Genomic DNA, 11643 nt, shown 5'->3' with positions numbered 1-11643 from the left:
CCCGCGCCGGGGTCCTCCTCCTGCAAGCAGGCCCTGGGCCCGCCGCGCTGCCTCCTGCCGCAGCCGCCCGCCGGGCCTTCCCCCTCCCACCCCCTCGGCGAGGCGCCCCGTTGTCCCGTCTCACCTCCGCTCGCGTTTCCTCTCCCAGGAGGCAGCAGTACGTGGGGAAGCTCAAGTTCGCCTCCCTGGAGGCCTCGCAGGGTTCGAAGAAGCTGGTCGTGGCCACCGAGAAGAACGTCGTGGCCGCCCTGAACTCCAGGAGCGGCGAAATCCGTGAGCGAAGCGGGGTTTTGTTGTGGGGAATACGCCTGTTGCGCTGGGGCTAACGCGTCGATCAAGTTGTGCTATGTTTTCATACTGATAAATTAATGCTGGCGATACTGCTTTGTCAGACTGAGAGGATTCAGCCGGCAGTTCAAAAGCTGTTGCTTAGGGCAGGCAGACTGTTCTCTGCATAAGCTTATTGCCATAAAGAGCCTAGGTTTAAAAATCATAACAAACAGATGCCTTTGGGGGAACGAATCTTGTTCGCACTTAACTCTGTTTCCTTCAGTGTGGCGCCATGTAGACAAGGGAACCCCCGAAGGAGCAATAGACGCGATGCTGATCCATGGGCAGGGTAAGGAGAACATGCAGGTGGTGTGCTGGGGCTAGCAGTTGTCCTTGTACGTGGGAGCTCAGCCCCGTGTTAGACCGCAAGTTGAACTTGCCAGAAGTCGTTGCCTTGTTGATCTGTGGTGGGATACAAGTTCTGTGTTCATCTCCTTTTCTTAATTTCCTGGGCAGATGCCATCACAGTGTCCAATGCTGGGCGCATTCTGCGTTCCTGGGAGACCAACATCGGAGGGTTGAACTGGGAGACGTCCCTGGACACTGGCAGGTAGGCTTTCATGTTTGCACTGTCTCTTTCCCTTTGTAATCCTGGTCTAGGAAGGAAGAAAGGGGTTGTTGACTTTGTTTGGACTTGCATTATAGGGAAAAATTAGTTAGATGTAAGGTTTCTGAAATGACATTTGGCTGAATTCCTTAGGAATGCTGGAACCTTGCAGTTAAATCTAACGCTGTTTCTATTTCTTAGCAAACTGGTAAGAGGAAGAGATAGAAATTTTTGCATAGATGGATTTTCTCTTTAAATACACATGTTCGACCTCCACCTGCTTTGGGGTGTTTGGATTCCAGCCTAATGCTCTCTGTTGAGATCAGCAAGGGTAGATAAAGTGGGCTATAAATTGTACTTCAAGACTGATTTTAAGTGTTTGAAGAAGGTCTTCAAACAGAGTGTGTTTATTTTTTTTTTCCCCTGAGAAGAAAATAATTCTCTAACTTACTGTCTCTGACTTGTGCTTAGTTTCCAGGTGGCTAGTTTGGTGGGGCTACAGGACGTGGTGAAATATGTGGCGGTCCTGAAGAAGGCAGCCATCTCTCTTCACTACCTTTCCAACGGGCACCAGAAATGGGTGGAACATTTACCAGGAAGGTAAGAACGTATTTAAGTAGTAGCGTAAACTTCTGACAGGGGCCCTGTTGCCTCGGACAGGAAAGGATGCTGTACTTGCCTTATGCTTTTGAAAACATCCAAAAACAGTAATGTGAGAAGACGATACTACATGGTTGCTGCCTCTCTTGCAGTGAGAGTACTCAGTACCAGTTGTTGTATTCCCATGGGACCGGAGTGATCCACGTGCTTGGAATCGTTCCCCAGAGCCACTTGAACGTTTTAACGTTCAGTGTAGAAGATGGAGAAATTACAAAACAGGTAGTGCTCGGTTATGGATCCAAAATACTGAATTTGATGTTAACAAATGTACTTCGAACTAGATGGGCTGTGGTGTGGTGTGCAGAGTAAGTAATTGTTGTTGTAGTACAGATAAACTTCCCTTTCACTGTGGCATTGTCTACGGGCCAATAAATGGATTTCACTGCTGGACGCCCTGAGAACAAAACTTAATTAGACTTGCAGCTGTTAGTCAAGACCATCCTGGAAATCTCAGGCTGATAGATAGTTTCTCCCAGGGTCACGGGTAAAAATAATTCTGACTTAAATTCTTGCTTGTGTCCAGATTGGTTCTTTGAAGATTTTGTTCTATTGACAACTTCATCTCTTTGTTTACGTCTCGCTTGGCAGATCAGAGTAGCAGCCCCGTGGCTGAAGAGCTTAAACGGCGTGTGCAGCGTGGTGGGGGAGGCAGTGCTGGTGTGCGTGGACACGGACACGCATTCGCTCTATGTTTGCTCCTTGGAGACGGAGCAGGAGATGAAGCAGATCCTGCTGCAGGTGAGAAGTGCCGAAAGAACATTGTATGTAATTCGTTGTCCAGCTGGTTTGGTGCCTGACTGAGCCTGGCAGCGTAGGGGGTTCTCCTGTTGGTAAACTACAGAATGATTGAAGGGGTGTGGGGAGGAGCACGATCCATAAATTGAGGGAGGGGAGAGAAAACCGCATCTTGTGTCTGTCTAATCATTCCTTCTGGATTGATGTCTCCGGAGTTTGCTCCAATGGGAGCCTAGTTCTCCTTGCTTCTGCTGTATGTTTATCCTGATATGGGGAACCTCTTCATAAAGCTTATATTACTGTTGATAAAAGGAAGGTATTGGTTTCAGTGAAGCAAAAGTTGATGAGCGCATACGCTTGTCTCCCTTTCACAGTCACTTGACCTGGAGTTTGCTGATGGCTTTCAGCCCAGGATATTGGCCACTCAACCCAATGTAATCAGTGCGTCGCGAACTCAGTTCTTCCTGCAGCTGTCTCCGAGCCACTTCTCTTTGCTGCAGTACAAACATGGGCTGCTCAGCCACCTTCGGGACTTCCAGCAGGTAACCAAGATAAATGTACTCAAGCGAGAGGGCCAACTACAGCTTAAAATTCTTTAAAATAAACAAATACCCTTGTACTGAGCGTTCTGAACAAACTGCTGAGCTTCTCATTTGTGCTCTTGGCTGCAAGACTTGAAAACTATTAGATTTAATTTATACTAGCTGCTGAAATATTTCCAGACATCAGCGTAGGTATGCTTTGTTGCTGACAGCTGTCAGCGTCGGGGTAGTTTCCTGGTTTTGAGGTGGATAGAGAGACGCACGCGTGTCTGAGTGGCCAGTGGTGCAGCAGTACTTTTGTTAGGCCAGCTGAGAGCTTTTGAAAAGCAAACGAGCTTTAAAAAGCTCAGTAACACTGGTCATAATGGTTCAAAAGCCTGTGGCAGGTCAACTGCTCCCATCTTTGAGAAGTATTTTCAGTCTTACAAGAGATTTTTTTTTTTAATTTGGTGATACAATGAAATTTAAAATTTGCCTGTGAAATATCATCTGGTTTTAATTCCAGTATGGCTTAATTTGCTGCACAGGTAGCTTTAGGTGGGGTTTGGGGATTTTCTTCTTTGTTTTACTATTTCCTGCTATTTTTTTTTCTTTTCAGGCAGCTCTGGTGAGTTTTGCAACAACTGGGGAGAAAACTGTGGCTGCTGTCCTGACCTGCAGGAGTGAACTGGTTAGTACAATTTGCCTGTACTATGTAACCAGCACAGCTCTAGCGTGGGTGTGCACTGGGGGTGGGTTCCACAAGTGTTTTCCTTCACAGGCCCAGGGATGGGTAGTAACTTGAGGAAGATTTAATTAGCTTCTCAGACATATGAAGACAATGGTAATGCAAGCAGATCTTGATTACATCCAGCTAAGGCTCTCTCTGGCACGCTGTCCTGTATGCAGCCTGTTTCAGCCTGCCGTAAGGTGGACATGTAACCTAGGAATCGGCTCTACTGATGTATAGAGACTTCAGTTCTTAGGGATACTGAACTTAGCGAGGTTTCATTTTTATCAGGAATAGAACAGGACTGTTTTCTGCCTGTTTTCAGAGTCAAGCTGAGGCTTGTCAGGCACTCAAAAACCTATTTTTTTTTTATACTCTTACTGGGGTCTGAAACCATGTTATCTCTTCTCATCCTCATTTCAGAAACCTGGAAGTTCTGATGGCCTTCACGCTGGAAGTACTCTGGAGGATTCCCGGAAGCAGGTATAAAGCGTGCTTGTTCCCAAGAACAGCTGAAGTTCCTGACAGTCCCTTTTCTTCTTTTGCATGTGGGAACAGAATGAAAAAGGTGTTACACTATGTTTTTGGAGACTGATGTTTTGCAGCAGCTCCATATAAATAATCTAAAACTATCTTGAAGCCACAGTTCTTGCTCAACAAGAAATTCTTCTGCAGAATTTGGTGTGGCACGTATGTTTAACTCAGCTGTTTTCCACCTCTTGTTACAGGAATCCTTAACCTGTTCCAATCAAACCTACAATATTAATCTCTACCTGGTTGAAACTGGACAAAGGTTGTTGGATACCACAATTACCTTTAACCTGGAGCAGAGCGGTGCCAAGCCACAGCAGGTGAGCAGGGAGAGATTATTTCAGTCCTGTGGTTTACCAGACTTGCAATGCCCTCCATACCCTGATTTGGCAGGATTGGTAGAGCCCTTCAGACAAGGTGAAAAGCGTTCTGCAGACACGCTGGATTACTGCATGCAGTCACGCTGTTTGCTCTTGTTTCACCTGAGAGTTCTGTTTTCTCCAAGGAGATGATGTGATCGTTAACCTCGCTGTTTTGCTTGCTGTTTTTCCAGCTATACATCCAAGTTTTCCTGAAGAAGGATGACTCTGTGGGCTATCGAGCCTTGGTGCAAACAGAAGACCACATGCTAATGTTCCTGCAGCAGCCAGGTAACTGGCAAACAGCTAACCTACTCCATTTTTAACAGCGCACGCCTTGTCACTGTAGGACAAGAAGAAAACTCCAAGTCCCAAATTCTATCATTGCTTTCTTTGTAAACTGGCAAAATGAATTTTAACTGTCCTAAGTCCCGTGAAAGGTAGTGGAGACTCTTTCACCCGCACAAGACATTTCATCTGAGAAAACAGTTCTTCAGTGTTCTTTGTGCAGACAGAGCCTTTGAATTTCACGGGTTTTCTGCAGATTTCAAACCTCTTTTTGTAGGAATTGAGTCTAAGTCCCGTTGCAGATAATCCTCAAAGTTTCTTCAGAAAAGATCCTCATGGCAAAAATGTTAATTTGCAGAAAGGGTTGGAAGTCCATCTTGGTGACATCAATTTCCCAATATTCTACTCGTATTTCTTTCCAGGAAAAGTTGTGTGGAGTAGAGAGGAGTCACTAGCAGAAGTGGTAAGCTTGGAGATGGTGGATCTACCTCTGACAGGTGCACAGGCTGAGTTGGAGGGAGAATTTGGAAAGAAAGCAGGTAAGCCATAGATGTAACGGAATTACCTTTGTGAGTTTGTTTTTCTTCCTGAACAAATGTATTTATTGTTTTCTTTTTCCTCTGAGCTGAGAGTTAGGATTCAAATTTCTACTGATGGCAATTTAAAATAAGCAGAAATAAACCCATTTCTGTTTAAACTTTTGAAGTCCAATGCCAAATGCAGATGGCGTGAGCGTATTACATTGTTATATTCAAAAACAGTCAGCAGCGGTAGGAGGGATTTTGGCCATCTCTCCTAAATGTTTCCCTTTGACTCTTTCTGGAAGACTCGTTTGCAATAGCTTTTGTTTTTGCTTTGTTTTGTTTTTTCTTGCTGTCCTGGATGCAGCCATTCAAGGTAACCTCAGACTGCATGCAGTGTTTTCTAACACTTCTGACTGATGCTTCCTAGTGGAACTCGATCTCCTCTCTGCTTGCCTCCCTCAGTGGTGAAATATAGTTGAAGTCTGATATTTCGCTCCTTTCGAGAAGCTAAATATAAACCCTGCTTGGGCAGAACTAAGTATTTTTTACTTCGAGGGCTTCTGTAGTGCTGAGTAACGAGTGCAGAGGGAGATACAGACCTTATAGGTGGGTAAGCTTTAGGTGGGCACTTGCTGTGAGCGTACCAGTGAGAAAGAAGGAATACAAGGGAAGAGATTATGTACTCTGCAAGAAGGTTTGCTTTCAGTTGATGAGGGCATCTTTTTGGAATGAGCTATACCACTGTGAAGTGGGAAAAGGTTGGTAAATGCCAGAGTCTGTCATAGAAATGATAACTATAACGCTGCTATTCTGGAGTGGGAGGCAGAGGCAAAGAATTATCATAGGTTCATGCATGGCAGCATTTCTTCTACTGGCTGAGACCATAATTTCAGTTGCGGAGTGGGATGTAATGTTTTCTCCCTCGTTATCACTGTTGGTCTATTTGCAGATGGTTTGCTGGGGATGTTTCTGAAGCGGCTGTCCTCCCAACTTATCCTACTGCAAGCCTGGACCGCCCATCTTTGGAAGATGTTCTATGATGCCAGGAAACCCCGGAGCCAAATTAAAAACGAGATTAACATTGACAATTTGGCCAGAGATGAATTCAACCTCCAGAAAATGATGGTGATGGTCACCGCTTCGGGAAAGGTGAGGAAGCCAGGGTGGGAATCTGTTTCTAGACTGTAGCAGAGAGTCTCAGCTTTGAACTCCCACCCCTGTTTTTAGCCAGGCTTTGGGCAGAATGTCGTGAGAAGGCGCGCAGAATGTTTTGTGGTAGCTTTGGAGAGGGACTAAGACTCTTCTATCTTTGTCATATCCCAAAGAAAGATGCAGTGCTTGGATGCAAGAGATGTGTTGTTCTGAACTTTGGCTTTACTGTGTTTCTCTGCTCAGCTTTTTGGTATTGAAAGCAGTTCTGGCACCATCCTATGGAAGCAGTATCTCAGGAACGTGAGACTGGGCTCCTCCTTTAAGCTGATGGTCCAAAGAACGACAGCCCATTTCCCACACCCTCCACAATGTACCTTGCTTGTTAAGGACAAGGTGAGTCCCTTTCCTCTATCCCTCCATTGAACTTGCTTAGCATGGAAATCTGCCCTTTGAGAGGACGGAAGAAAACACCTTTTTGGGTATCACCTGGTTATCACTGGTGTGGGGAGAGGAGGAGAGTGAGAGCTGGGGGGAAACGGACACACAATCCTGAAAAATTTACGGATGCTCACTTTGAAGCCTTTTATTGAAACAAAAGAAATAATTTCATCCAGTTTCTTTGGTCGTGTGAGATAAGTCATGTGTGGTCTCCATTAGCTAGGTGACAATGGCTGTCCTTTAGCTAGCTGCAGGATGTTTTGTACTCCATACATGAGGGAGGAGGAGACATTATTAGGTGTTGAGACTGCTTCAGCAGGTGGCAGATAGGATTTAGTTAAAGCGAACACTGCATTATGCCACGGTATGGTTTTGATAGAGAAATAGGGGACAGAGTATATGCGTGTCCGAACAGAATATTTTGAGGATGGAACAGCTGAATCTGGGGTATGAATAGTCGACACCAGCAGGTAACAGGTAGAAAACCAGCTCTTTTGTCTGCCTTAGAAAAAGTTTTGCGTCTTGTTTGTTTTTTAGGAAACCAAAATGAGCTTTCTGTATGTCTTTAACCCCATCTTTGGGAAGAGAAGTCAAGTAGCTCCCCCTGTTTTGAAGCGTCCGATTCTTCAGACTTTGCTTTTGCCTATTATGGATCAGGACTATGCCAAAGTACTACTCTTGATCGATGATGAGTACAAGGTAAATTGCTTTGCCTGGAGGCAATTTTCTTCATGTTCTGGTTAATTATTCCCCTCCCTTTTGGAGCAAGATTAAAAAAAAAGCCATTGAGTCACATTTCACACAAAATGAGGTTATATATTTTGAGGATGGAACAGCTGAATCTGGGGTATGAATAGTCGACACCAGCAGGTAACAGGTAGAAAACCAGCTCTTTTGTCTGCCTTAGAAAAAGTTTTGCGTCTTGTTTGTTTTTTAGGAAACCAAAATGAGCTTTCTGTATGTCTTTAACCCCATCTTTGGGAAGAGAAGTCAAGTAGCTCCCCCTGTTTTGAAGCGTCCGATTCTTCAGACTTTGCTTTTGCCTATTATGGATCAGGACTATGCCAAAGTACTACTCTTGATCGATGATGAGTACAAGGTAAATTGCTTTGCCTGGAGGCAATTTTCTTCATGTTCTGGTTAATTATTCCCCTCCCTTTTGGAGCAAGATTAAAAAAAAAAGCCATTGAGTCACATTTCACACAAAACTATGAGGTTATTCTGGTAAGACAGACCTCATCCCGGTAAACATGTTTGAAATAATCTTTCTGTGTTGGTTTTTTTTTTCTTTTCTTTTGTGTGTCAGTTGGTTTTTAACCTGTGTTTCAATTCTTCTTTTCCAGGTTACAGCTTTCCCAGCAACTAAAAATGTCCTTCGCCAGTTAGAAGAAATAGCCCATTCTATCTTTTTTTATCTAGTTGATGCTGAGCAGGGAAAACTCTCTGGATTCAGGCTGAAAAAGGTACGGAAGACTCATTACAGTCTAAGGGACGTCACTTTCCTAAATGTCCTCTGGATAACGGTAGACCTCTTCATTTGGTTTACAGGGTTTTGCTCAGAACAGAAACAGTTCAGCCTCAAAACGTGTCTAAGAAACTTTTCAAATTCAAAAGCAGAGAAGGCTCCCTGCATCTTATTGGTGGAGATGGTGTCTTTTGAGGACAAGATAAAACCTCTTAACATCGTGCTTTTTTCTTGCAGGACCTGACAACAGAGGAGAGTTGGGAGGTGATGATACCCACCGAAGTACAGAGGATAGTGACTGTGAAAGGGAAGAGGTCCAATGAGCACGTGCACTCCCAGGGCCGTGTGATGGGAGACCGCAGTGTTCTCTATAAGGTGCCGCTGGAACTTTTTGTTGACTTTTTGTTGATGTATTGTCTCACGGGAAGATGTCGGCATCGTTTCTAGGCACTACGTTGAGATTAACTGCCCTGTGGTGCCATTTATTCTATATATGTGTCAGTGTCCACAACCCCCTGCAGAAGATGCTAATTTTGTTGGAGATTTCTTTTATAAAATGTTTTCATGCAGCAATTAAGTCAGTCAAACATCTGATGATGGGGAAGTAGCTACTTGATTTCTTCAGGTGATTTGTGCTAATGAGATACTTTGTTTATTATATGCCTAGTCCCAGTTGAAATGCAGATAAACAAGGTGCCTGTGGCACTAAAGTGGGGGTCTCACTTGTTTTTTCTTTTTCTCTAGTCCTTGAATCCAAACCTGCTTGCTGTGGTGACAGAGAGCACAGATACGCATCATGAGCGCACTTTCATTGGAATATATCTGATAGATGGAGTCACAGGCAGGATCATCCACTCATCGGTACAGAAGAAAGCAAAGGGACCTGTCCACATTGTTCATTCAGAGAACTGGGTGGTGGTAAGAAGTTATTCTTATCTTCTCGTTCTTTACGTTTGGGAGGTAGGGGCAGTTGCTGAACCTGCACGGAGAAGACTTTTTGACCGTTCTCTGTGATTTCCTGCTACCTCTGTATTACTGACTCTGCTTGCCCCGTATTCCTAAAAATCTTCTCTCGTTTCAGTACCAGTACTGGAACACGAAGGCACGTCGGAACGAGTTCACCGTGCTGGAGCTGTATGAGGGGACGGAGCAATACAATGCCACAGCCTTCAGCTCCCTTGACCGCCCGATTTTACCTCAGGTTCTCCAGCAATCTTACATCTTCCCATCTGCTATCAGTGCCATGGAGGCCACCATCACCGAGCGAGGCATCACCAGCCGTCACTTGCTCAGTAAGTACACGCTGCTCTGTCCTGAATGCGTTTATGCTACCTGCACCAGCCACGTTTTGCAGTGAAAACCAAGCAAAATGCAGTTTGCTGCCGAAAACCCTGCCTGTTGGCTGCCCTGGACTGCCGGCAAGTGCAAGGATAAGCATCAAGAGAGCATTTATGTTAGCTGTTAGAAAATGCTGTCAGAAATGGCCATTTTTAAGATGTGGTTTTTTTAATGCACAGTTGGGCTTCCCTCCGGGGCCATCCTCTCTCTTCCAAAGGCTCTGCTGGATCCTCGCCGCCCAGAGATCCCTACGGAACAAAGCAGGTAAGGAAAGCGCGATAACCGCTGTTCTGGGCAGCTTGGAAGAGGGATGGATTTTGTGTTTAATACGGTAGTGTGAAGTAGAACAACTCATCCTGGACAGATTCAGGGCAATTCTTGCATGAGATTAAGCGAGGTTGTTTTGTTCCCAGTCTGTGATGATGGAACACATTTGTCTGTAATGCAGCAGGTCTTACTGATGGCAAAACCCGCCTGTTGTCTGCACTCCAAGAAGTAGCAGTCAGAGTAACTGTCTGAAGTTTTTAAACTGACACTTATTTTTAAAACTTTAGAAGACTAAAAGGAGGGTGCTGCAGTGTAGTCTGACCCAGCTGGCGTGTTTGATTTTCATCTTGCAGCAAAAATGAATCTGCATTGGGAAAAGCTGCTAAATTTGCCGGTTTAGGTCAGCTTTTGATGATCAGACTAGGAAACACAGTTGATGTCCTTCGTGTGCTGTTTGGTTGCATTTTGGTTTCTCTTTAAATGCCTTTCAGAGAAGAGAACCTCATTCCATACTCCCCTGATGTGCAGATCCATGCCGAGAGGTTTATCAACTACAATCAAACCATATCTCGAATGAGAGGGATTTACACAGCCCCCTCCGGCCTCGAGTCTACTTGTTTGGTAAGTACAGGGCGGAGGCTTCAATGTAGGGCCGTGGAGTTTGTGGGCCAAGCAGCGTGATACCGTAGCCTGTGGCAGGGAGAACCGTCACTTCTGATCGTGTGGCTGCTCACTGCTTAAACATGTCTTCTTTTGATCAGAACCATAGACCCGAGTCAGTCATTGTTGATGTATCTGGTTTTCTGCTGGAAGGTGCGTTACCGGCTCATGATCTCAACTCTTTAGGTTGTGGCGTATGGCCTGGACATCTACCAGACCCGAGTGTACCCATCGAAGCAGTTTGATGTCCTGAAAGACGACTATGACTACGTGCTGATAAGCAGCGTTCTCTTCGGGCTGGTTTTTGCTACTATGATCACAAAGAGACTCGCTCAGGTCAAGCTGCTGAACCGTGCCTGGCGGTAAGGCTGCGGGTGGAGGGAAGGCTGAGGCTGGAGAAGGTATCTGAGATTCGGACTGGCTGAAGATCTGCCACCCACAGCGTTGCCGCTGGGTTCAGTTAGAAATTCCAGCTTGCGTGACTGATGGATGCAAACGTGTGTGTTACATTTTTGCTGGAAGATAGTTGGGAGGAAAAGCTGTTAGCGCAACAAAACGATATGCTGCCTACATGTCTCCTAGTGAGAAGAAATGGGAGAGAGATGGAAAAGAGACATCGTTCTGTTATGACTAAAAAAGAAATCTCCCAAACCTCTGTTAAAGCTCTGAAACCTGCCGTCACGTCATCTCCCCGTGATAATGCTAAGGACGCGTGTCCCCTCGATCCTCGCCTCTTCCTCAGCGCCAGCCATGACTAACGTCATGGCGGGAGGAGGATCGAGGGGTTGTTGGCTGCTGTGCTGTGGATTCTAGACTCGGTAATGTGCGAGCTACTGTATGTGAGGCCTGAGAAGAGGAGGAGACGTTGGCTCGTCTCGTTAGGAAGGAGGTTAGAAATTGTGTGGACGTGGGTGGGAAACGGCCTCATCGGGTCGCTTTAATTACGTTGCCGGGCTGCGGGAGGAATTTGCATGTGAAGTCTCTCCGTGTTCTTTATTTGCTATGATGATAACGTTAATTCTTTGTACGCGGATTTAAATTGTCGTCATCACGTTTCGCAGCGCGTTATGCCCCCGTGAGAGGCCGGCCCCCCCCCGC

At 45.5% G+C, this 11643-nt stretch overlaps 1 protein-coding gene across 1 annotated transcript; it reads left to right on the top strand.

The window, feature by feature from the left end:
* Positions 1-149: 149 nt before the first annotated feature.
* Positions 150-11636, top strand: EMC1 (ER membrane protein complex subunit 1; the record flags this gene model as incomplete). Its single annotated transcript, XM_009289749.2, has 22 exons — positions 150-273; positions 554-619; positions 787-880; positions 1349-1477; positions 1630-1756; positions 2126-2275; positions 2647-2814; positions 3413-3484; positions 3947-4006; positions 4252-4374; positions 4608-4704; positions 5124-5240; positions 6175-6374; positions 6621-6770; positions 7353-7514; positions 8159-8278; positions 8518-8655; positions 9025-9198; positions 9362-9572; positions 9798-9882; positions 10377-10506; positions 10732-11636. Coding segments are annotated over 22 exons (2877 nt in total), but the record flags the coding sequence as incomplete, so codon positions are not given.
* Between the last annotated feature and the right edge of the window lie 7 nt (positions 11637-11643).

Source organism: Aptenodytes forsteri, unplaced genomic scaffold, assembly GCF_000699145.1.
Source record: "Aptenodytes forsteri isolate BGI_AS27 unplaced genomic scaffold, ASM69914v1 Scaffold61, whole genome shotgun sequence".
Taxonomy (NCBI): Eukaryota; Metazoa; Chordata; class Aves; order Sphenisciformes; family Spheniscidae; genus Aptenodytes; species Aptenodytes forsteri.
The sequence above is the reverse complement of the archived record's forward strand: the minus strand, read 5'-3'. Positions and strand labels throughout refer to the sequence as shown.